Source organism: Heterodontus francisci, chromosome 3, assembly GCF_036365525.1.
Source record: "Heterodontus francisci isolate sHetFra1 chromosome 3, sHetFra1.hap1, whole genome shotgun sequence".
NCBI lineage: Eukaryota > Metazoa > Chordata > Chondrichthyes > Heterodontiformes > Heterodontidae > Heterodontus > Heterodontus francisci.
The window spans coordinates 22,275,675-22,302,460 of NC_090373.1; the positions used below are offsets into that span (position 1 = coordinate 22,275,675).

The following is a 26,786-nucleotide window of genomic DNA, read 5'->3' on the forward strand; positions in this document are numbered from 1 at the left end:
TCACTGGAGAATGTTTCAATGTTGCTCAGGGTGTACATTTGATACGTGTGAATAATTTTACAACAAAAATTTACATTGAAAATAAAAAGTTCCAAATATTCATTCTTCATAAATATAGTTTCAGTAAATGGGAACAAAAGTTATTCGCGTCATCTTCTCAGGACAAGGACTGATGCTTTCCATTTGAAAAGACTCTTATGAGCATATAATCCTGGTAATATTTCAGACATATTTTAAATTACAGGGATCAAAATTGAAGCTTCAAATTATGAATATCAGACTGCTTTTTCTTTCCCTCAACTCTTCTGATGGCCTTGGCTCCATCATTTGATGAGGAGTATCGGCGGGCTGTCCAACTGTGGAAGACTTCACAACGAAGTCCTGTCCTGCCTTGGTCTGGCTCTCCCACACATTCGCATCCTGCAGTGGGTGCTGTAAAACATCTGGGAGTGGAAACTTTGGCTGCCTTTTGTTTTCTCTTCCATGACCCAGTTTTACTGCAGCCCTGTTTTAGCATCACTCCTACTGCCTCGGCCCCCAGCTCTGGGTCAAATAACTCAGCACAGTCTAGAGTTTAAACTCATGGCCTGTATGGGTGAAGGTGCAGATTTGCATCACCAGGGTGACTGGTCATTTTAAAAACATAATTTAAAAAAAACAGACAGTTGTGTTTTGAAGCTTGTGTATAATTTTGTTCATTTAGAATTTAACAACCAAGCAAAATGCTGTAAATTATTAAACTATCAGACATAAAATGTTAAGCTGTCTTAAATAGTATTTTTGCTTTGGGTGTCAATGTTGGGAGGTAACTTTATTGTTGTCATTTAAAAAAAATAAAAGCATCCTAATTTACATTCTGTGCTAGACCATGGTGGATATTAAACCTGAAAGTCGTATTGCAAGTCCTTGACTTATTGCTTTTATGAAGATGTGTTTGGTTATCTTCTTGCATTCGGTGGAAAGTTGTTGAAGGATCAAGCTAGTAGGCGATGGCTTGAGTCGGAAAAATGAAATTTGGCAGCCCTTTTCATCAAAAGAGTGGAAGCAGTTGTTTGCACATTGATACATCGCAACAGGAGGAGGCCATTCAGCCCTTTGGCTTGCTCCACCATTCAAGTAGACTATGGCTGATCTGTATTTTAACTCCATTTATCTGCCTTGGTTCTGTAACCCTTAATACACTTACCTAACAAAGGTCTATCAATCTGTTTTGAAATTTTCAATTGACTGTCCTGCCTCAACAGCTTTTTAGGGGAGAGAGTTGGTTCCAGGGATGAGGGAATTTAGCTACAAGGTTAGGTTAGAGAAGCTGGGGTTGTTCTCCTTGGAGCAAAATATATTGCGGGACATTTGATAGAGGTGTACAAGATTCTGACAGGTTTAGATAAGGTAGGCAAAGAAAAGCTGTTCCCATTAGCTGATGGTAAAGAACTAGGGGACACAAATTTAAGGTTTTGGGCAAGAGATGCAGGGGGATGCGAAGAAGAACATTTTACGCAGCGAGTGATAATGACCTGGAACTTACTGCCTAAGAGAGTGGTGGAGGTGGAGATGATCAATCATTTCAAAAGGAAATTGGATAGGCACTTGAGGGTAATAAACTTTCAGGGCTATGAGGATGGAGTGGGGGAATGGGACTGATTGGATTCCTCTACAGAGAGCTGCCATGGACTCAATGGCCCGAATGGCCGTCTTCTGAGCTGTAATGACTCTCTCTGACGCTGAGTTCCAGACTTCCGCTACTCTTTGTGTGAAAAAGTATAGTGGAATACTACACCAAATTGGAAACTCTTTTGGAAATTCCTATTAAATCCCCTAAAGAATAGACTTCATGCAGAGAAAGCTGCATAATATTTCTCAATATTTCTGTGCAAAAGTAGTCATCACGTAGACCAAATTTTTTATTTCTCCAATCGTTCCTTTCAATGGAATTTTGTTTTCCATAATGATCCTGTAGTTGTTATGTGAAGCACATATGGTATAACCATCACTATTTATACAATGGCAGTCACGTTAAGTTTTCTGTGGCTAGAACAGCATTGTTTTGCTGACTGTGCTTACTGCTCAGTGGATTAACAAAAGCCAATTGCAAATACTCACTATGATTTACTGTGCTTAAAATAACCGCTAATTCATACAACCAAACACTTACATGCTTTTCTTTCAGGCGCTAGAACAGAATATTGCCAGTCGCCAAAGCAGTATCACTGCGATTAAAGAGAAAGCCAACAAGTTCATTGCGACAGCAGATCCGTCCACTGCCTCTGCATTACAAACTAAGGTAGACGAACTCGCCAAACGATTCGCTTCAGCCAGCGGCCAAAACAAAGAGAGAACAGCCAGACTGGAAAAACTCGGAGCCAAAGTGGAGCTTTTTGAGAAGACCTACCAAAAAATCGAGCAGTTTGTAACCAAGAAATCTCAGTCTCTCCCTGAAATTGATGGACCAGGAAAAGATGTCTCTGAACTCTCGCAGCACATGCAGGTAGAACGAGTGTTCATTTGTATAAGCATGGAGAGAGGGGATTATCACTTTGTACAGCTGAGGAATTTCCACTACAATAATAGTCTCACAATATCTTGTTAATTGTGCCCATACACTGAATTATTTTGTAAAATCATAGAGTCCCTCTTAAAAGCATATTTCATTTGTATAAAAGGTAAACCAATTTCCTTGTGTGATGCAGCTGGCAGAGCCAAGGAACTGGTGTATTTTCTGTGAAGATCTTCCTACTTTAAATTAACTTACAGACTACTTACTTAAAAAAAATATATTTTTAATTTGTTAGCTGGTTAAAATTGGTTAAATAGACAAAACCATCACCTGGGGCTTCCTCATGTCATATCTGTGTCTGTTGTAGACTAACTGATAAAGATTTATTGCTATGATTGTATCCTGCAACAACCAGAATGGTAAAAGATGAACTAGATGGACTTTGATTTTTTTCATCCAGTAATTCCTATGTTTCTATGTGGTACATAGCCAGCTGTGGCCCCTTGTCCACTTGATTTGTACTTGCCCTTGATGTGATTTGAATTGGCAGTATCTAATGTAATCTGAACTAGGTGGTGGGGGGCGGTGGGGGGTGGCGCCATCAGATAGGACACTTTTGGGGGTTAGTTCCCATTTGGTGCAGTGTGCCATGTATCACTTCAGAGCTCAACTAACAATCTGCTTCGCTTTGTCTTAATTAAGACAAATAATCGAATGCTTAAAAAGTGAGTCTCAACATTTGGATCTGTATTGAAGACTGAAGAATAAAGTTCTGCTTTTTGGAGGCCAGGGGAATTTTTTTGTTTTGTTTGGAGTATCTTGAAAGGATTACTAAGCCTAGAATTGCAGGAGAGTTGGATTAATATAAAAGTTGGTGCTGAACCATTGAGTTTATAATACCGTCTCCGATGATGATTTAAGCTGCCACAGTCAGCCTCAGTAATTCCTTCAAGTCAATGCAACTGAGGATTTCAACACTTGTTCTTCGTGACAAAAAATGGCAAAAGGGAATGAAGAATTTATTTTTTTAAAGCCGGAAGAAAGGTTAATGCAGATTTACTTGGTGGGTTTTTCCTGGCCTTTGAGCTGGTATACAAGTGGAGCATAATAGAAATTCCCTGGTAGGTGAGTGAGGTCCTTCTCTTCACTCGTCAGTTTGAAAATGAGATCATTCTGGATCTAAGCCACAGGAACATTCATTCGGCACCAACTACTTACTAGGGGTCATTTCCTTGATTGTAGTCTCTAAAATTCCTGACCTTGTTCTCAACTATAACTCCAACAACTGACTGACTTACTATCATCTTCCCTTCCTCCCAACCCCTAGTGTAGGATTGCCAACTCTGTTTGGATGTATACCCGGAAGTTTCAGCACTATCTCTGGACTTCTACTGTACCACCCTATCAAACAGCCCTTTCTCCCCCATCTCCACTACATAAAAGTGATCCTGAAAAATGTCTTTAACGCTCCTATTCTTTTTCCTCCTGAGTTTGCTCACAGCAGTGGCCAGGAAATTAATCTTTAATTTCTGGAGACTCCAGGATAATCCTGGAGGGCTGGCAACCCTGCCCTAGTGAGAGAAATCACTGAAATTGATTTTCTGATCGGTTTATTCATACGTTGCACAGTGCCTATCCTTTTTAATGCCTTGCAGCACCACAGTTGATGTCCTTTCCTTGACCCACTGTGGTGGCCTTGTGCCATCTCTCCTTTGTTTCAGTCTCATCACTCAATTGGAAATGCACTGATCTGGCAAGTGAAAAACAATAAGATCTAAACAGTATTGTTACTTTTTGGCTTGTCATCGGCATGGCGTGTTTACTGTTATTGCTTGACCAAGTTCATGCCAAATCTTGGCTTCAGTTTACAAACTACAATCAAGCTTTTCCTTTCAGTGACTGTAATGGCTTTGTTCATTTATAGAATCTTATAACAAAGAAGGAGGCCATTTGGCCCATTGTGCTTGTGCCAGCCTTTTGAAAGACTTATCTAATTAGTTCAACTTCCCTGCTCTTTCTCTGGAACCCAACAAATGTTTCCCCTTCTCGTATATATTCAATTCCATTTTGAAAGTTGCCATTTAATATGCTTCCTCCACCCTTATACCTGTATGTAAGAAGGGTGATAGAGCATGTACAGGAAACTATAGACCAGTCAGCTTAATGTTGGAAAAATAATGGAATCCCTACCAAAGGAGAGAATAGAAGAACACCTAGAAACTAAAAATATTATAATGAATAGTCAGCATGGATTTCAGAAGGAAAAGTCTTGCTTGACCAACTTCATTTATTTTTTTTTGAAAAGGTAACCGAGATTAGACAAGGGTAATGTCGTAAATATAATTTATCTAGATTTTCAAAAGGCCTTTGATAAGGTACTGCCTAATAGACTAATGGAATAAAGTCAGAGAATGTGAAGTCAGGAGAAAGTAACAGAATGAATAGCTAGCTGGTTACAAGACAGAAAGCAGAGAGTAGGGGTAAAGGGTAGTTATTTATAGTGGCAGAAGGGAAGTAATGTTCCACAAGGATCAGTGCTAGAACCACTGTTCAGATTTATATGAATGATTTAGACTTTGGAATCAAAAACACAATTTCTAAATTTGTGAATGACACCAAATTGGGCAGCATAGTTGACATTGAAGAGGACCGCAACAAATTACAAGAAGATATTAACAAATTTGCAGAATGGGCATATAATTGGCAATTGAATTTTGATATAGATAAACGTGAAATGTTACATTTTGGTAAGAAAAATAAGGAGATTGCATATTACTTAAAGAATAGTTAGCACTGCAGCCTCACAGGTCCAGCGACCCGGGTTCAGTTCTGGGTACTGCCTGTGCGGAGTTTGCAAGTTCTCCCTGTGACCACGTGGGTTTTTGCCGGGTGCTTCGGTTTCCTCCCACAGCCAAAGACTTGCAGGTGATAGGTAAATTGGCCATTGTAAATTGCCCCTAGTGTAGGTAGGTGGTAGGGAATATGATATTACTGTAGGGTTAGTATAAATGGGTGGTTGTTGGTCGGCACAGACTCGGTGGGCCGAAGGGCCTGTTTCAGTGCTGTATCTCTTAAAAAAAAAAATAAAAAAAATGACCGTGTGGGTTTCTGCCGGATGCTCCGGTTTCCTCCCACAGCCAAAGATTTGCAGGTTGATAGGTAAATTGGCCATTGTAAATTGCCCCTAGTATAGGTAGGTGGTAGGAGAGTTGAGAGAAGGTGGGGATGTGGTAGGGAATATGGGATTAATGTAGGATTAGTATAAATGGGTGGTTGATGGTCAGCACAGACTTGGTGGGCCGAAGGGCCTGTTTCAGTGCTGTATCTCTCTGTGACTCTAATAAGAATCTAACTCAGGTTGGGGAGAAAAGGGTTCTGGGAACAGAAATACACATATCACTAAAAGTAATGAGACAGGGTTAACCAGCCAATTTAAAAAAACAAGCAAACCAAGCACCAGAGTTTATTACGAGAGGGACAGAATTGAAAAGTAAAGAAGTTATGTTAAACTTGTATTGAACCTTATTCAGACCACAACTGGAGTACTGCATACAACTCTGGTTGCCATATAATAAAATAGATATAGAGGCACTGGAGAGGGTGCAGGAAAGATCTGGAAGGATGATACCAGGAATGTGGAGATATACCTATCAAGAAATGATGAACAGTCTGAGTCTTTTTTCCCTTGAAAAGGGGGTGACCTAATAGAGGTCTTCAAAATTATGAAGGGCTTTAACAGAGTAGAAACCGAGAATATGTTTCCATTTGTGGGGAAGAGCAAAATTGGAAACCATCAATAAAAGATAGTCACTAAGAAATCCATTAGGGAATTCAGAAAAAACTTCTTTACCCAGAGGGTGGTGAGAATGTGGAACATGCTACAGGGAGTGGTTACAGTGAATACTATAGATGCATTTAAGGGGAGGCTAAACAAGCATATGAGGGAGAAGGGCATAGAGGACAATGCTGATTGAGTTAAATGAGTAAAGATGGAAGGAAGCTTGAGTGGAGCATAAAAACCAACTTGGATTGTTGGGTCGAATGGCCTGTTTCTGTACTATATATCCTATGTAATCATTTCATCAGTGTATTCCAGATCATCCTAACTCACTGTGTTCTAAAAATTCTTTTTATCTGACCTGTTTTCCCAATTATCTTAAATCTGCGTCCTTGATTTTGGAACATAGGAGCAGGCGTAGGCCATTCAGCCCATCGAGCCTGCTCTGCCATTCAATATGATCATGGCTGATCATCCACTTCAATGTCTTTTTCCCCACACTATCCTCATATCTGCTTTTGTCATTTATATTTAGAAATCTGTCAATCTCTGCTTTAAACATACTCAATGACTGAGCTTCCACAGGCTTCTAGGATGGAGAATTCCAAAGATTCACAACCCTCTGAGTAAAGAAATTTCTCCTCATCTCTGTCCTAAGTGGTTTTCCCCTTATTTTGAAATTGTGTCCCCTGGTTCTAGACTCCCCAACCAGGGGGAACATCTTAGCTGCATTAACTCTATCTATCCCTTTAAGTAGTTTGTAGGTTTCACTGGCCCTTCTGCCAGTGGAAGCAAAGTAAAGAAGGAGAAACTATCAAAACCATTCATAATTTTTAACACCTTGGTCAAATCTCCCCTTAACATTCTCTGCTGTAAGGAGAACAATCGCAGCTTCTCTAATCTCGCCAAGTAACTGAAACCCCTTGTTTCTGGCACCATTCTAATATGTCTCCTCTGCACCCTCTCCAAACCCTTGGCATCTTGACGGAATTGGGCATAATACTCTAGCTGAGGCCTAACCAGTGAGTTAAAATAATTTAGCATAACTTCCTCTTGTGCCTTCCAGTTCATTACAGAGCACTGGTTTATGTGAACAATGCCCATTGGAGAAACAGGGCAGAATAATATCCAAGAATTGGAGCATTTAGAATGGCAGAAGTGTTCAAGTTTCTGGGTTCACCCTTGATTGCAAACGGTCCTTTATTTCTATTCCAAAGCGTCCCAGCAACATTTGGAACTTGCTGCACAACAGCTCAAAGACTTCCTTTCAATACATATTTGAAAATACAGCCAAGAATATAGCACCTGGAGGGATAGGATTCCATTTTCAAGCTAGGTTCCGAGTTGCTCGGCAGCTGTGAGAGTTTGTGCGGTGGTTGGAGGGGGGAGAAAGGAAAGGGCTCGTGGTACAGCAAAGGTTATAAACTGAATTCTGTGGCCTTTAGAACCCAACACTTGTCCCCATTTTTTTCCCCTCAAAATGAATGGACTAAATACTGGGCTAATGGAAAGTGACCTATCTTTAGTAACACCATGTTCACTAGTGATTGAACCACACTAGGGAGTGATTGAGACTACCTTGTCATTGGGAAGCATCAGTCCATTGCTTGAGTTCTAATTGACAGACAGAAAGGGAAGAAATGGATAGAACAAAGATGGAGAGCAATTTAGAGGACGAAGTAAAATAACTAAGATTACTCAAGCCCATAACAAAGTGAACTCCAGTTCCAGACTGCTTTGTAGTTACCGTTTGCTTAAAATTTTGAGCTTCGCCAAAGATGTAAATTGACTGGGTAAGCAACCACATAATGGAACCTTGCAGTATGGAGAGACCCAGCAGGTTCATGACGTCTTCGGAGTCTGGTTCCCTGAAACTGGAGAGGAGTCGTCATTATGATCCAATAGAAACGGGCGGCTTCTCATGTTGCTGTTCTTTCTCTAGAACAATAGAAAGAAACAACAAACTTGCATTTATACACTGCCTTTCATAACCACAGGAAGTCCCAAAGCACTTTATAGCCAATGAAGCAATTTTGAAGTGTGCTCACTGTTGTAATATAAGAATTGTGGCAACCACAAACAACCGTGTGATAATGTCCAGACGATCTGTCTTTTTTTTTAGTGATGTTGGTTGAGGGATAAATATTAGTTGGGAGACGTCCCCGGTCTTTGTTGGATAGGGCCATAAGGATCTTATACATCCACCAGGGAGGGAAGACAAGGCTTCGCTTTAATGTCTCATCTGAAAGATGGCACCTCTGTACTGCACTGGAGTCCTAGATTATGGGCTAAATCTCTGGAGTGGGACTTGAACCTATAACCTTCTGATGCAAAGGCAAGAGAGCAACCCACTGAGCCATGGCTGAATACACAGTGACTTTTGTGTCTGCTTAGAAAGCACAGCTATCAGTTGTAAAAATAGAGATTAGAGTCCAGCCTACTGTCATATGACACTATTTAACACAGTGGCCGGGATTTAACCGTAGGTGGACGGGAGCCAGCCACCAATTGAACCCACTTCCGCCTCGCCTGGGGATCCGACTCGTATTTTGCGGCTCTCCGGGCTTCAATTGTTCTGAGGCGGGACTTCCACCCACTTGAGGTAGGAAGTCCCGCCTAATGAAGATGCCGGCCAATCAGTGGGCCAGCAGCTCCTAGACCCAGCAGCGCCACTGGGAGCGATGGCCGCTGCTGGGACTACAGCCCAGCTAGAAATAAAGATGCTGGGGAGCCTGGAAGGTAGGTAAGTTTTGGTTGCCTCGCCGGGGGTAATCGGTCAGGCCCGGGCGAGGCAAGGGTGGTCAGTTGGGGTGTCCAATCTTGAGGGGCTGCCCCAGGACGTTCGAGAGCCGCCTGCTTTTGTCAGACAGCTTCTCTCTGATCTAGGACACCTGCTTGCCATGGGTAAAATCTACGTGGAGGTGGGTGTAGGTCGTTAAGTGGCCACTTAAAAGCCTTTATTGGCCTGGGGTGGGCAGGCCGTTTTTTGCCGCTGCTGCCCTGCATAAAGTGGCAGCAGAGGCCGGAGTGGGTCGGGAAGGGCTCCCGGAGCCTCCTGCTCCATTTTCCACCACCCCCCCCCCCCCCACCCCGGGGCCACCATCCCGCTCTTTGGGGTCGCATAAAATTCAGCCACTGAGTTCCCAGTCATTGGAGGGTACAGTGGAGAGGAGTAGTAATATGTACCAAGGCACCTCACAAAAGCACAGTCAAACAAAGTTTGCCACTGAGCCACATAAAGAGGTCAAAGAGTTTTCAGGAACGTGTTAAAGGAGGAAAGAGGCAGAGAGGATTAGGAAGGGAATTCCAGAGCTTAGTGTCTAGGCAACTGAAGGAACGGTTGCCAGTGGTGGGGCAACGGAAATCAGGCATCAGATTCTGTGCTAACTGCTCCAGTGGAATTTGCTGGCATTGAACTTGTATCCATGGGAATAATTTATCACACATCTGCTTCAGCAAGTTAGTATCCTTTGATGTATGCCAGGTAGTTGATAGAAGCTTTAGTCCAAGTTAATTCACTTGTTAGCATCTCCTAGCATTTTGTACAAAGATTGATGGCAAACATATTTATTGGTGAGGCTGTACGATCTTGCATTGGTTCATTCAGAGGCTGGGCTGAATTTTCGCTTTCGGGGTGGGAAACAGGAGCTGGGATTGTTTCTGGGTCTGAACCCGCCCCTGGGGGGGAAACAGTCAGTTGTTGGAATTGTGATTGGCGTGCCCTTAATTGGCATGGAAACAGGTTCTCTGCCCGGGTGGGCTCTCGAGGCTGAAGGGCCAATTAGAGAGCTTCCATCTTCAGAGGAATGCCCAGCTGCAGTAAAGGTCAAGTGACTGAGAGGGTGCTTCAACATTAAGGTGCCCTCTCAGCCACTTTTTAAAAATTTCAGTTAAAAAATACAAAAAGCAGCCAGGCCACCACTGTGGCAGGAGATGGGGATGTGGGGTGGGGTGGTGGAGGAGTGGGGAAATCCCTCTGCAGGGTGGCCTTTGGCTGTACCCCTGTCCAGGCAGGCAGGGAGGGCCCTTAGGCCTGACTGGAGTGCTGGTGTCCTGGCTTGCTGCTGGGCGCTCACCAACGGTCAGTACATTTGCCCTCCCCCTCGCATTGGGGAACTGGAGGCCTACTGGAAAATCCCAGTCGGCCTGCTTAGCTTACATTTAACAAAGCTCTTAATGAGCTTAATTTGGTGCCCGCCTCAAAGGGGCGGGCAGCACAGCTGGCCCCGAACTCGCCTCGACCGAAATGGCTGACGCCAGGAATGGGGTCGGGAAATTAGCACACCGGCTATTTTTGGCATTTTCAGGCCCGGTCTGCTTCTGTTTCCAACCTTGACGGAGTCTGAAAATCCTGCCCCCTGTGTCTATATTTCCAAGCTTTAATGAACTACATTTTCCTTTTCTTACCCAGTGTATTTGTAGCGGCCTGTAGGATGTCCGATTAACTAGATTGGTGTGTAACAAGGTTTCACAATAGGAATAATTGCTTTTCTGCTCATTTCATTGTATCACCCACAGCACTCTACTAACCTCACTTCCATCTGCATCTGGGAATAGTTCTCGCCCAAGTTATTAACAAGTTCACTTTCAAACTCCCAATTGTCTAGCCTCTCATTTGCCATTTGCCATTATACCTCAGTAGATGTCAGTTTGTTTAACGACTCTTATTTCTGCTAGAAAAACTTTTACTGTCTTGTAACCTCTAACATTGACTGCCTTTGCCATTACCTCAATCCATTTGCTGCTAAAACCTTAATCTTGCCTTTGTTACCTCCACACTCGTCTATATCAATAATTTCACAGTGGCCTCCCATTCTCCATCCCCTTTCCACTTCAGCTCATCCAAAACCCTTTGCTCATAGCCTATCTGACCCAGTACCCCTCTCCTTGCTGACCCACATTACGTCTCCCAACAGCTCTGATTTACAATTCTCTCCTCATATCTTAAACCCCTTCAGGACTTTATGCTACTTTATCTTTATAACCTCCTCCAGCCCCATGCCTTCCTGAATTCTGTATATCTCTGACTGACTGTAGACTCTTCTGCATCCCCTCATTCTTTTTGACCAACTTGGTGGCCATGCCTTCAGCCGCCGAGGCCCCATGCTGTGGAGTTCTCTACCATAACTCTCTCACTCTGCTTCTTCAAGTCCCCCCCCACCTCTTAGACCAAGCTTTTTTTTCTTCTTTTTTTTTGTTTTTCATTTTTTTTTTAATGATTTTACTGGATTATACCTCTGTGAAGTACTTTGAGTTAATTTTTTTACACCAAAGGCACTTTTTTTCTAAAAGAATTTCCTTTCCATTAATACAGATTAGAGTCCCCACCATTTACACCATCCACACTTATACCAGACAACCACTTATATCAGACAAATAGCACTCACCGTTTTCCAGTACCAGAGGAGCTAATTACAAAGGCACTGCTTAAAATGTATTATTTGCGCCGACCATTTCAGGCCAGTTCAACAAGTACTTAAACAATTAAAAAGCTCTGCTGGTTTCAGGCAAAGTCAGGTCTTAGTTCAGATCAGTTCCATATCTTGTTGAAGTGTGGTTACCTTGGTGCTGAGATTCTGGATGCAACTGGGTAACAATTAAGTGAGGCTGTTGCCAAGTGGAGGTCCCCTGCTTTTTAAAAAAAAAAATGTTGGTTGGCTGCCTTTCTTGACTGTATCACCCACCGATTTGTAGCTGGCAAATCACATCAACGCCAACATAGCCGCCCAATGTGGTGGGGACTGAGTTGTGATTGGGCCGAAGCCCACTCCATGGGCTGAATTTTGCTGTTTATCTGATGCTTGCATTGCTGCTGGTATTGGTTATAATCGTGGCCCTGTTTGTTGCAGGAAATGAATGCTGATCTATTGGATCAGAGGAAAGATCTGAACACATTAAACCAGTTGGCTGAGGAGCTGGGGGGGTGCGCTACAGCTAAAGAACGGACGCAGATCCTCAACAAAGTCAACACTCTGTCGAAGAATTTTCAAGAACTGGAAGAGGCTACCAAGAAAAAGTGAGCAGCTAACATTAAATTCTTGCAATTGAATGTTTTTCCACATTGCCACAATGATGCATTGTTTATTTGTTTCTTGGGCAATGTCTCAGCAAATTAAGCCACTATTTTTTCACAAATATATTCTATTGGGTGGATCTGATTAAAGGGTGGAACTGCAGAAATCCACAGTCATTACTTGGCAAGTTCTGAATAGAATCTCACAATGTTTATTAGTATTCAAAACCAGTCTTTCTAAAATAAACAATGGAAAAGGCTGAAGTTCGCAACAAGCTGAAGTAGTCTCGGATCCGGTTTACTCTCGAATGTATGTCTGTGAGTCTCTCCTTCTCATCCCCCATCCAATGCAATCATTATGTTTACACTCTCTCGATTACTCTCCCTCATCCTAGCTTTCTGCTTCCACTCCATGGGCTGAATTTTGTTGAGCTCCCAATGTCAGGCTCTGTGGTGGGGGAGACCAGGCGATCAGTGAGGCAGTAGCCCACCATGGAGCCTGACGGCGGGATTGCTAGGCCCGATCTTCCCGGCAGCAGCGAGGCTCCATGGTGGCATCTCCCCGCCACTCGGAGACGGGACCAACGTTAAATATTTCAATAAAGGACATGAATACTTTAACATGCCTTTCACTGTGATCTTGCCAGCTGTCCGCTATCTTGTGTGCAGTGGGCGGCATTCACAGGCCTTCACTTTCCCGTCCAAGGAAAGCTGGTACCACCAAGGTGGGGAAGAGGGGAACTTAGGATTTATAGTGTAGTTGGGGAGGGGAATTGGTCAAATGCATGTGTAGTGTAGGAGAGGGGGAGAAGGGGTGACCTCTGCACTTTGTGCAGTTGAGAGGGGGAAGGTCACATATTCCCTTGCAATTATTCTCACTCTCGCATTTTCTCATGTACTCTGATTCTCACACTCTTCCTCCTCTTGCACTCTCCTTTCCTTCACTACTGTGCTGTCCCCTCCCCCCCCACCCCATTTGTCTTTATCTGTTCTGCTTTCTTTTATTTTTACTTTGCCTCCATCAGCCAAATCCTATCACTCTTTCCATATATTGGACTGGATTTTATGCTGGCCCCTGTGGCAAGTTTGGAGCATTTAATTGGGTGGGATGGTGGTGTTTGAGGACCTCGCCATCTTCCCGCCTCTACCCTGATTAAGTCCATGGTGGGAAGACCCCTGGACAGCCTTCCTGCATTGCCGCTAATTAATTGGGGCAATTAATTTCCAATTAAGGGCCTTGTATCGCCACCACTGGTATTAACTCAGTGGCGGGTGGGCCTGTTGCTACACGGAGTATGACATGCAAACCCATGCAGGTTGCTTGCCAGCTTCTGGGGTGGTCCATCATTCAAAGGCACTCAGTGCCTGATCAAGGGGCCTGGCATTGAGAAAGTGGGTGCCTGCTGAGAGCCACCCCCCTGCCCTTGCTGCCGACTGCCCCTTCCACCTACACACCCCTCTCCTGCGACCCCCCACCCTGCGCAACTCCTCCTGCCATCATTCACCGGAGTCTGGGATCCAGTGCTGAACTGGGCCTCCAGTGGGTGTCTTTCTTGCAGAAGCCACACCTCCTTGGTGGTGCTGCTGAGCAAAAGAGCTGCCTACCTCTGAATGGCTGGCAGCTCTCAGCAGGAAGGACTTCTGTCCCCGGGGTCCTGATCCCGTGAAATGCCTGCCGGTGACCTCTCAACTGCCCTATTGGCATGTAATTCTGGTGGGCCTTCCTGAAGGAGGCAGCGCAGGTGTCTCATTGTCTCTCCAAGCCGGCAGCCAAGGTAGCTGTCGCTATCATAAAGTGCCCCCCATGTGTACAATGTTTCTTCATTCCCCATATTAAATATTCTGCTCTGCTGTATATTTCTTACATTTGGCCAGAAGTTCCTCAGTCCAACTTGTGGAAAAATTTAACCTGGTTTCTATGTAGATCTTGCCAATGGCAACTTCACAGAATCACAGAATTGTTTCAACGCAGAAGGAGGCCATTTGGCCCGTCGTGTCTGCACTGGCTCTCCGAATGAGCAGTTTGCCTAGTGCCACTCCCCTGCCTTCTCCCCATAACCCTGCACATTCTTTCTTTTCATATAACAGTCTAATTCCCCATTGAATGCTTCAATTGAACCTGCTTCCACCACACTCTCAGGCAGGGAATTCCAGACCTTAACCACTCTCTGCATGAAAAAGTTTTTCCTCCTTTTGCTTCTTTTACCAATTACTTTAAATCTGTGCCCTCTCGTTCTCAATCCTTTCACGAGTGGGAACAGTTTCTCTCGACCTACTCTGTCCAGATCCCTCATGATTTTGAATACCTCCATCAAATCTCCTCTCAGCCTTCTGTTCTCCAAGGAAAACCGTCCTAACTTCTCCAATCTATCTTCATAACTGAAGTTCCTAATCCCTGGAATCATTCTCGTGAATCTTTTCTGCACCGTCTCTAAAGCCTGCATATCCTTCCTAAAGTGTAGGCACAGTACTCCACCTGAGGCCGAACTAGTGTCTTATACAAATTCAACATAATCGCCTTGCTCTTGTACTCTGTGCCCCTATAAATAAAGCCCTGATTACTGTATGCTTTATTAACTTCTGTCTCGACCTGTCCTGCCATCTTCAATGACTTATGCACATAAAGACCCAGGTCCCTCTGCTCCTGCACCCCGTTTATATTTGTACCCTTTATTTTATATTGTTGCTCCATGCTCTTCCTACCAAAATGCATCACTTCACAAAAGAGCTGAACTCAAGAGGTGAGGTGAGAGTGACTGCCCTTGACATCAAGGCAGCATTTGACCCAGTATGGCATCAAGGAGCCCTAGCAAAACTGAATTAAATGGGAATCAGGGGGAAAACTCTCCACTAGCGCAAAGGAAGATGGTTGTGGTTGTTGGAGGTCAACCATCTCAGCTCCACGACATCACTGCAGGAGTTCCTCAGGGTAGTGTCCTAGGCCCAACCACCTTAAGCTGCTTCATCAATGACCTTCTTTCAATTATAAGGTCAGAAATGGGGATGTTCGCTGATGATTGCAAAATGTTCAGCACCATTCGCAACTCCTCAGATACTGAAGCAGTCCATGTAGAAATGCAGCAAGACCTGGACAATATCCAGGCTTGGTCTCATAAGTGGCAAGTAACATTCGTGCCACAGAAGTGCCAGGTAATGACCATCTGCAACAAGAGAGAATCTAACCATCTCCCCTTGACATTCAATGGCATTACGATCACTGAATCCCCCACTATCAACATCCTGGGGCTTACCATTGACCAGAAACTGAACTGGAGTAGCCGTATAAATACCGTGGCTACAAGAGCAGGTCAGAAGCTAGGAATCCTGCGGCAAGTAACTCACCTCCTGACGCCCCAAAGCCTGTCCACCATCTACAAGGCACAAGTCAGGAGTGTGATGGAATACTCTCCACTTGCCTGGTGAGTGCAGCTCCAACAACACTCAAGAAGCTCGACACCATCCAGGACAAAGCAGCCCGCTTGATTGGCACCCCATCCACAAACATTCACTCCCTCCACCACTGATGTATGGTGGCAGCTGTGTGTACCATCTACAAGATGTACTACAGCAATGCACTAAGGCTACTCAGGCAGCATCTTACAAACCGGCGAACTCTACCATCTTGAAGGACAAGGGCAGCAGATGCGTGGGAACACCACCACTTGCAAGTTGCCCTCCAAGCCACACACCATCCTGACTTGGAACTATATTGCCATTCTTGACCGTCATTGGGTCAAAATCCTGGAAGTCCCTAATAACAGCACTGTGGATGACTGCAGCAGTTCAAGTAGGTGGCTCACCACCACCTTCTCATGGGCATTTAGGGATGGACACTAAATGCTGGCCTGGCTAGCGATGCCCACATCCCATGAAACAAATAAAAAAAATTTCTCCACATTGAATTTCATCTGCCACCTGTCTGCCCATTCCATCAACCTGTCTATTTCATTTTGCTGTTCTACACTACCTCACAGTTCACAATGCTTCCAAGTTTCATCTGCCAGCTTTGAAATTGTGCCCTGTACACCAAGGTCTAGGTCATTATATATCAAGAAAAGCAAGGGTCCCAACACTGAACCCTGGGGATCTCCACTATAAACTTTCCTCCAGCCTGAAAAACATCCATTAACCACTACTCTTTGTTTTCTGTCTCTCAGCCAATCCCATATCCATGTTACCACTGTCCCTTTTATTCAATGAGCTATAACTTTGCTCACAAGTTTGTTCTGTGGCACTGTATCAAATGCCTTTTGGAAGTCCTTGTACACCACATCAACAGCGTTGCCCTCATCAACCCTCTCTGTTACCTCTTCAAAAAACTCCAGTAAGTTAGTTAAACGTGATTTTCCCTTAACAAATTCATGCTGGCTTTCTTTAATTAACCTGCATTTATCCATGCGACAGTTAATTTGTCCTGAATTAATCTTTCTAGAAGTTTCCCCACCACCGAAGTTTAACTGACTGGCCTGTAGTTGCTGGGCTATGTTTACATCCTTTTTTAAACAAGGGTATAATGTTTGCAATTCTCCAGTCCTCTGGCACCACCCCCGAGTCTAAGGAAGACTGAAAAATTATGGCCAAAAAAACTTGCGCCAAAAGTTCCTGAGAATTTCATTAGCAGGCAGCAGGACATACAAACCGACATAAAATACGTGGAAATCAGGATAACCAGTCGGGTTCTGAGGAAAGTGTAAACATATTCCACAGTTCTTGTTACTGATGTGAAGTTTGAACCCATCAAACCCTTATTTAACTGATGGATTGGAGCAGTTTGCAGTCTTTCAGGCTGACTCACATCCATCATAACTATATGAGAAGCATTAAGAAGAGTTTACCTCACTTTGGCCTCCCCCTCCCCCGCCCCCCGTCAAGGTACAGTGTGATTAATTAGTGGAAATCTGTATGTCTGCATTCCAATTCCAATGTATCAGAAACCACTTGATACAATGATCTTGGACATTACTGCTGTGATTCCTGCTGGCGGGTTAATGAAAAGTTCCTCCTTGCAATCTTTGATTTTGTAAATTATATTTTAGTCGAAGCTTTTACAATGCTCTGAAATCTGACACGGAGAATAACACTATTATATGTTGGAGAATGAGCCTTTTTATTCTGGAACAATTTGATTTCTCATGCTGTTCCCTGTCGCCCCATTTTCTCTTTCTTTTGCCTCTCTCCACTTTGTCTTCACGATCCTCCCCTCCATGCATTTTCTCTTGTCAGCTCTTTTCTCTGATTTTTCTCAGTTTTTCTTTGTCTTTCTGTGAGTGGTTGCCTTCACAGTGTCTCCTCTCTCCCAATTGTTTTCTAATCTCTGCAGGACTCACTTTCTGTTAACATCTCTGCCTGATTCTTTGATTCTCTTTTTCATCCTCTTTTCCTTTTTTTTCTTTTAGTCTTCCATTATCATATTGTTCCCATCTTTTCCCTATACTTCTCACATACATTGCTTCTCTCGCGATAGGTCTTTGTCTGTCTCTGTTACTTTTCTTTTCTTCACATCTCTCATGAAAACCTGGAGTAAACTTGGGGCCTTCTAAGAACCACAGAAATAATCTTGTGTCTACCTTGGACTGGGGAATGTGTGTTGGTGCGCATGTCCACCCTGCACCCACTGGTTTACTGTGGAAAGCCAGGTGGTGAAGGATAGAACTGGAGTCCAACCTTTACACACTTAATAAGCTTTTACTTAGAGATACACAATACACACATGCACCTCCAAACCCAACAACCACAGTTTCAGTCTGCTCCTATATATCAGAATTCAAGTGAATCCACAGTTAATGCCCACCACCTGAATGTAACTAAACGCTCACTTATTATACAATTAACGTCCACTGCATTCCAGTTCACAGGTGACCCCCAAAGTACTTCTTTTCCTGAAAATTGTCATAACACTTTCTCAGCCATCTATGCCAAATCTCTGCTCAATCTAGCTACAAACCGCACTCCATTAAAGGTGGGGCATCTCCACTGGCCACGCTGTCTGCACCTCCCAACTACACTGCTCACTTCCTACAGCCTTGCTCCCTTCCGGATCAGCCGAAAGTGAGTAATGAGTGAATTCCATATTGCTATTGCTCCCAGGCCCCAATGGATGGGCTGAAGGCAGTGACAGTCACTGGACTGGAGCAGTGGTCTAACTGAGAAAAGTGGCTAATTTTCATGGGATTTCTACGACGGGAAATGTTTTAATTAGATGTTGTTGATTAAACCAAGCAGGAATGATGTTACTTATAGAGATCGAAGATCTGTTTGGTCCCCGGTTATATGGCTCTGCAATTTGATTAGTTCAAGGGACACTATAACCCTCTATTCCTATAGGCCAATAATAGGTGAGAAAATACAATAGTACCAAAAGCTGTGACTTGTTCAATTTTTATTCCTGTTCATTCACTTTCCTTTTTTTTTTGATTTACAGAGAGGAAGAATTATTATGTTGCCAAAGTCAGACGGATCAATTTAAATCCTTGCTGAGGTCGTTCAGAAAGTGGGTGGAGGGGATGAACACAAGGATTCCAATTATAGAGCCAAGCCTAACAACAGAAACTCTTCAGGGATATTTGTCCAATGTTCAGGTGAGGAATCCTAGGCTGCTAAATACTTTGCACATTGTACCTTTAAGGATTAGTAATTTTATCAGTGAAGACGTTTAACCAACCTTAGAACATAGAACAGTACAGCACAGTACAGGCCCTTCAGCCCACGATGTTGTGCCGAACCTTTAACCTACTCTAAGATCAAACTAACTACCTACCCTTCATTTTACTATCATCCATGTACCTATCCAAGAGTCGCTTAAATGCCCCTAATGTATCTGCTTCTACTACCACCGCTGGCAGCGCATTCCACGCACCCATCACTCTCTGTGTAAAGAATCTACCTCTGACATCTCCCCGAAACCTTCCTCCAATATCCTTAAAATTATGTCCCCTGGTGATAGCCCTTTCCACCCTGGGAAAAGGTCTCTGGCTATCCACTCTATCTATGCCTCTCATCATCTTGTACACCTCTATCAAGTCACCTCTCATCCTTCTTCGCTCCGATGAGAAAAGCCCTAGCTCCCTCAATCTTTCTTTGTAGGACATGATCTCCAGTCCAGGCAGCATCCTGGTAAATCTCCTCTGCACCCTCTCTAAAGCTTCCACATCCTTCCTATAATGAGGCGACCAGAACTGAACACAATATTCCAAGTGTGGTCGAACCAGGGCCTTATAGAGCTGCAGCATAACCTCGCGGCTCTTAAACTCAATCCCCCTGTTAATGAAAGCCAACACACCATACGCCTTCTTAACAACCCTATCAACTTGGGTGGCAACTTTGAGCGATCTATGGACATAGACCCCAAGATCCCTCTGTTCCTCCACACTACCAAGAATCCTGTCTTTAAGCCTGTATTCCACATTCAAATTTGACCTTCCAAAATGAATCACTTCACACTTTTCCAGGTTGAACTCCATCTGCCACTTCTCAGCCCAGCTCTGCATCCTGTCAATGTCCCGTTGCAACCTACAACAGCCTTCCACACTATCCACAACTCCAGCAACCTTCGTGTCATCGGCAAACTTACTAACCTTCTGTAAAGACAACTCTTATCCCTAGGTTCTTTGCATATTGTTTCTTTGGTTTAGTGGCTTAACTAGTCAGTTATTTAATGTTTCTATGCCCAAGGGCACCTTTGTATCAATACAGGAAGGAAAATGATTATTTGAAGTGCTCATGTGACACTGAGCCACATCCTAATGATATTAGGACAGGTGACCATAAGCTTGGACAAATAGGTAGATTTTGAGGAGCATTTTAAAGGAGGAAAGACAGGTGGAGAGGCAGAGCAGTTTAGGGAGGGAATTCCACATGGCTGAAGGCATGGCTGCCACTGGTGGAGTGACGGAAATCAGGGATGCGCAAGAGGCTTGAGATGAAAAAACCTGCTCCTATACTCCGTTGGAAACTTGTCGAGATCTCTGGAGAGTGTGGATGCTCTCACCCATGCTTTCAAAATATAATGGTGAGATTGAGGGAGTTTCTGTGCTCTGCGCTGTTTCTAGAGTGGGAGAATTGCCCTCTGGGATCGGGCACTGCAGATGAGTTACTATCCAGCTGAATTTGATACTCTGTCTCAGACCAGTAGATGTGATGTGAGTGCAGCTCTCATGTCCATCATTATCCCATAAAAGAGGTTCTGGTGATTTTAGAAGTGAAATGGTGAATGTGAAGCAGAATGAACAAGAATACAATATATATAATGCATTCGTATCGCACCAAACATGATTTTAAAAGCATGCAACCCATTGTGAAAGTGGCATTGGTGAGTGGCAGCAGATTCAATAGTAACTTTGAAAAGGGAATTGGATGTATATTTAAAAGGAAACATTTGCATGGCTATGAGGGAATAGCTGAGGAGTGGCATTAATTGTGTAGCACTTTCTAAGAGCTGACACAAGCTCAAAGGACCGAATGGGTAAATCTTGTGTGCTGTATGATTCTTGGGAAGTTTCCAGTTTTCAAAGGATGTAATGACTGCATTTCTTTACTACGTAGCAAGGCTTTATATAATGCCAACTTTCTTCTGTTGTGTATATCCCTTCTGTGATCACATTAGGAAAGTTAATGGAAATGTCGGCTATCAGGACACTAGTTATTAATCAGCCTGTTAGTATTGTGAAGAGTCTGTGATTTAGCTTCTCTGTGTTCATCTTTGCCACAGAGGGAGCTGCAAGGTTGAGAAATGCAGGCCAGATGTTTTTTCTCCTCTTTCTCATTCATTTTTTTGTTTTACAAAGGAATTACAACATTTACGCAGCGAGGTGATGTAAAAAAAAATGCAACATTTTATTTATTTAGGTCATGCTCGATGAGTGGTCATCAAAAGCCTCCGAGCTTGAGGAAGTTAATCGGAAAGGATCAGCTTTGTGCCACCTGATCAACACACTGACTTCTCCAGCCCATTCCAGGGCGATATTCCGATCAGGTAAACAGTCTATGCATCTTGCCTGAATTGCACTTGCATTGTTCTGACTGATATTTTTATTGGCCCAGCTCCCTTTTTAAATACCTACATTATTTAATAGCTACGACTCACTTATTGATAATTGGAATGAAGTTTGTTCGTTGGAATTTTCAACCTAATTACAGTTTTATTTTTGTATACCAGCCCAGCAGATTGTAAAATTGGGTATTTTGACAAATTTCAGTCAGTGATGTGTGAAGTGTTGTGAATGGATTCTTGCCACAGCTGCTCATAATAAATTTATGGGAAGGCCATAAATCCACATTATTTCCAATTGGACCTGTGTTCTTCTATCAGTTTGTTAATAAGCCCATATATTTAACTGAATAATGTTTCTAGGCAGAATTCCCTGATTTCTACAATGTACAACAGATATTAAACATGTTTTTGTTCAGCATTTTCATTTCACGGGTTGGTGGTTTAATGAGCTGCTGTTAATTCATTTTTTTTTTGAAGTGTTAAGATTTTAATTAAATGTTGAAATGAGTTGTCACTAACACAAATATCCTTGTGTTTTAGCATTAAATATAAAAGCTTAATTCGCCGGGGTTTTCCATGAGTGTTTTTGTAATTCTGCTCCTTTTTTATGGCTTCATATTAAATAAAAAATTTTCTTTAGAAAGATTATTTATGTAAACTGACCAACAGCTACACGGGATGCTGCTGTTAGTAGAGTGTAATCAGGAGATTTGGCAGGGTGATATATTCACAGATGACCTTCCTTCCTATGGAAGGCCTTTAAGCTGAAGAAATTTAAAATAGGCAACAAGGAAATAGTTTTGCTAAACTACGACTTCAAATAGGAGGATTTCAAAGAGGAGTCCTTGTAGCAAACTTACAGAACTGGATACACAGTTTAAAACTCAGCATGAGTAACAGGCAGAACTGCAGGAATGTGGAGTGGGGTTACCAGGGAAATCCTGTCAAGTGAATGGTACAAATGTGTCAAAGATACAATCAGATATATTATTGAGAGCTGGGAGTGAGGGATATGGTGGGACAATGGGGTCAAAAAGAGAGAGCCCTATTGAGCTAACGGCCTTCAGGTGACAAGCAAAATTAGTCACTACGCGGGACCAATGTGTTTCAGCAACTGTGAACAGTTGGAAATGTATGAAACTTGCCATATATGCTGGAGAGTTTCTTTAAATGTTCCTTTCTGAATTCAAAACACAGATGTTAATAACCATGAGCTCATGGGCCGGAATAGCATGGCGTGATATTAACACAGAATCCGTTAAACCCTTTGGTGCAATACTCCACTGATAAAGAAAGGCAAGATGAAAATGGAGATTTATAGTACTGCATTCAGTTCTGGGCACCACACCTCAGGAAGGATTTTTTGGCCTTAGAAAGGATGCAGTGCAGACTCACCAGAATGATACCTGGGCCGAAAGGGTAAATTTATGCAAGGACTGAACTTGTATTCCCTCGACTATGGAAGATTAAAGGATGGTCTAATTGAGGTGCTTAACGTGATTAAAAGATTTGGTAGGGTAGATAGGGAGAAACCATTTCTTCTGGGGGAGTCCAGAACAAGGAGGCATAGCCTCAAAATTTGGGCTAGACCATTCAGGGTGATGTCAGGAAGCATTTCACGCAAAGGGTGGAGGAAATATGGAAATCCCTTCCACCCCCCCCCCCCCCCCACCCCAAAAAAAGGGTGAGGCTGTGGGTCAATTGAAAAATTAAACACGGTGAGTGATAGATTTTTGGTAGGCAAGGCTTACAGAATGCTAGCGATACAGATCAGCTATGATTTGATTGATTGGTAGAATAGACCTGAGGGGCTGAATGGCCTCCTCCTGTTTCTGTGCTCCTAGTATCACTTGGCACTCTACCTTGAGTTGCTGAAGGTTATGACAACGCCTTTAACTTCTCTTCAGCTGAGAAATATTTAACCTGAGAAGCCATTCTCTGCCTTAGAGAGAATCTATTTGTTTAAAGCCATTTTCTGTGTTTCATATGTCCATAACGGAATGGAAAGAATTTTAAGTAGGTGCTGATTTTGTTTTTGATGCAACTAACTGTTTTTCTTTGCCCAATATATCGGTCTGTAGGCACACAAGTGGTGAATGGTGGAGGAGCAGTCTCTGCGGTCTGCGATTCTAAAGGTGAGGAAACCATCTTTCAAGTTGCATAACACGAGTACGGTGCAATCTGTAATGAAATAATGTAAGTTTTCTGGCAGTATTACTGCATGTAAGGAAATCAAAAATAATCCAAACTATGCAAGTTCTGCTTTTACAATATTAAAATGTGGCATGAGTTTAATATCAACTTCTGAATTTCACTCATGTTAAAAGTTAATACAATGGATGAAATTATGTATTAATGTTGTCTTAAGCATTTGTGAAAAATCCCAAATTTCAACTATTTTTAGTTCATTACTGTCTCAAATAATCATTTTCAAAATCTGGATTTCCTACCCTTGTAGTACTGAAGCAGTGTTAGATCAATTCATATTTTCTGCAAATAATTCAAAGAGACTTGTAGTGCGGCTGTTTTGAGATTACTTTGTCTGCAAAGATAATGGTGGGATAGGAAAAGTTAGCGATATACTGTAGGTCATCTACACATTGGGGAATTGTTTTTATTCGTTCCTGGGATGTGGGCGTCGCTGGCTAGGCCAGCATTTATTGCCCATCCCTAATTGCCCTGAAGAAGTTGTTGATGAGCTGCCTTCTTGAATCACTGCAGTCCATGTTGGGTAGGTACACCCACAGTGCTGTTAGGAAGGGAATTCCAGGATTTTGAAGGAACAGTGAAGGAACGGCGATATAGTTCCAAGTCAGGATGGTGTGTGACTTCAAGAGGAACTTGCAGGTGGTGGTGTTCCCATGCATCTGCTGCTCTTGTCCTTCTAGTTGGTAGAGGTCGTGGGTTTGGAAGGTGCTGTCTAAGGAGCCTTGATGCATTGCTGCAGTGCATCTTGTAGATGGTACACACTGCTGCCACTATGTGTCAATGATGGAGGGAATGAATGTTTGTGGATGGGGTGCCAATCAGGCAGGCTGCTTTGTCCTGGATGGTGTCGAGCTTCTTGAGTGTTGTTGGAGCTGCACTCAACCAGGCAAGTGGAGAGTATTCCTTCACATTCCTGACTTGTGCCTTGTAAATGGTGGACAGGTACTGGGGAGTCAGGAGGTGAGTTACTCGCTGCAGAATTCCCAGCCTCTGACCTGCTCTTGTAGCCACGGTGTTTATACGGCTACTCCAGTTCAGTTTCTGGTCAATGGTAGTCCCTAGGATGTTGATAGTGGGGTATTCAGTGATGGTAATACCATTGAACGTCAAGGGGAGATGGTTAGATTCTCTCTTGTTGGAGATGGTCATTGCCTGGCACTTGTGTGGCGCGAATCTTACTATTTCCCCGAGTGACTGACTAACGTCAATCCTCGCGATGCCCTGCCTTCCCTCACTCCAACCATTGGTCATCAATCCTCGCGATGCCCTGCCTTCCCTCACTCCAACCATTGGTCATCAATCCTCGCGATGCCCTGCCTTCCCTCACTCCAACCATTGGTCATCAATCCTCGCGATGCTGCCCCTTCCCTCACTCTGGCCATTAGTCATGAATCCTCATGACATTCCTCCTTCCCTCACTCTTACCATTGGTCATCAATGCTCGCGGCGTCCGCTTTCCCACACTCGCTCCATTGGCTGGCAATTCTTGCGATGCCCCGCCTTCCCACACTCTCATCATTGGTCATCAATCCTGTCCTCTTGAGCATCCCCGAATTTAACTGCTCCACCATTGATGGCTATGTGGTCAACTGCCTAGATCCTAAACCTGGAATACACTCCTTACACCTCTCTGCCTCTCTACCTTGCTTTCTTCCTTTTAGACACTCCTTAAAACCAACCTCTTTGACCAAATATTTGGTCATCTGACCTAATGTCTCCTTTTGTGGTTCGATGTCATCTTTAGTTTAATAATGCTTCTGTAAACCACCTTGGGAAGTTTTATAACATTAACTGTGCTATATAAATATAAGTTGTTGTTGTAGTTGATAAATATTGGCCAGTACACCAGGATAAATGCCCCTGCTCCTCTTTGCGATATTGCCATGGACCCCTTTAAGTCCACCTGAGACTGAAGATGGGCCCCCGCTTTAATCCCTCGTCGGAAAGATGGCACCTCAAAGTGCAGCGCTCCCTCAATACTACACTGGACGGTCAGCTTAGAGTTTGTGCTGAAGTCTCTGGTGTGGGGCTTGAATGCACAACCTTCAGACTCAGTGACGCGAGTGCTATCCAGTGAAATAAAAACAAAAAGTGCTGGAAATACTCAGCAGGTCTGGCAGAATCAGGAAGGTCACTGACCTGAAACGTTAACTCTGCTTCTCTCTCCACAGATGCTGCCCGACCTGCTGAGCATTTCCAGCACTTTTAGCTTTTATTTCAAATTTCCATCATCTGCAGTATTTTGCCTTCATTTTATGCTATCGAGTGAGCCTTGTCAGAGGTTTGCAATGTTATCTCAGATAGAGGAATCCCACTATCTTCAGGCTCCGCTTATAGGTAATAGGACTGAGAGGGTCTCTGGAAGCTATTAGTTCTATTTCCTTTCCTCCTTCCCCAAGGGGAACTTTCATACCCCAACATGATTGAAATCAAGATGAATTTCAGGTCTGGTCACTCATCTGTTGAAGCATTACTGAGAGTGACCATTAAGCAAGAGACAATTTCAATTCTAACCCTCAATGTTTAAAAACTAGATTATTTGTTTCTTTTCTGAAACTGCAGCTATAATATAGAGCAAGAAATAATAGAATCTTCACACTTCATTAAAGACCAGCTCTATAATATATTAAAAAGCCAGTACTATAACTTTGCTTTCAGACTTTTAAAAAGGAGCTTGGAGATAAACAGTAACAGCCATATTCGGGGTGATGCCTCTTAACACTCAAAACTCTAGTGGAACTATTTAGTTGAAAAATGGAAATTACATTTGACTTCTTCCGAATTTGTGTTGAGTCACAAAGCTCAGAACTACAAAATTTACACCAAACACACTTGTATTTACACAGACTTTGTAACTCACTGAGTATTTGAGTTAAGGCATGTCTTTCAAAAAGTCCTGTCATTAATGAGCTCGTGTAATATGTTTCCTGGCTGCAGAGCTGATCGCTGTCCAACAAGACGTTACAGATGTGAATCATCAATATGAAGAGGTGGGAGGCATGCTGAAGGATAAGGAGAGTCAGCTGGAATCCATGCTGGCTCAGAGGCAGCAAATCCAGGAGGAATCCCATTTGGTTAAGGAATGGTTGGAGTCAATGGAGAAGAGAGCAGCATCTTGGGATACATTGCCAACAGAGACTGAAGCTATAAAGGAACAAGTTGAACAACATAAGGTGTGTATGTGTGATAGGTTTGTCCTGGTTACACATGTCAATGGAGTGACAAATTTTATTGACTAAGTCGTAGATTTATCTCTTTTTAACCTCTTTAAAGATGAAATTTTACAATAAACTTTATTGAGCCG

At 43.2% G+C, this 26,786-nt stretch overlaps 1 protein-coding gene across 10 annotated transcripts in view; it reads left to right on the top strand.

Annotated features, from left to right (window-relative positions):
- dst (dystonin) overlaps positions 1-26,786 on the top strand; it is a 666,855-nt gene that overhangs the window by 414,243 nt on the left and 225,826 nt on the right. For all 10 annotated transcript variants that reach the window (XM_068020163.1, XM_068020162.1, XM_068020167.1 and 7 more), the window contains 6 exons: positions 2,168-2,485; positions 12,122-12,288; positions 18,707-18,863; positions 21,130-21,256; positions 23,356-23,409; positions 26,420-26,655. In XM_068020163.1, coding sequence (XP_067876264.1) covers positions 2,168-2,485; positions 12,122-12,288; positions 18,707-18,863; positions 21,130-21,256; positions 23,356-23,409; positions 26,420-26,655 — 1,059 coding nt within the window. The remainder of the gene's footprint in view (positions 1-2,167; positions 2,486-12,121; positions 12,289-18,706; positions 18,864-21,129; positions 21,257-23,355; positions 23,410-26,419; positions 26,656-26,786) is intronic.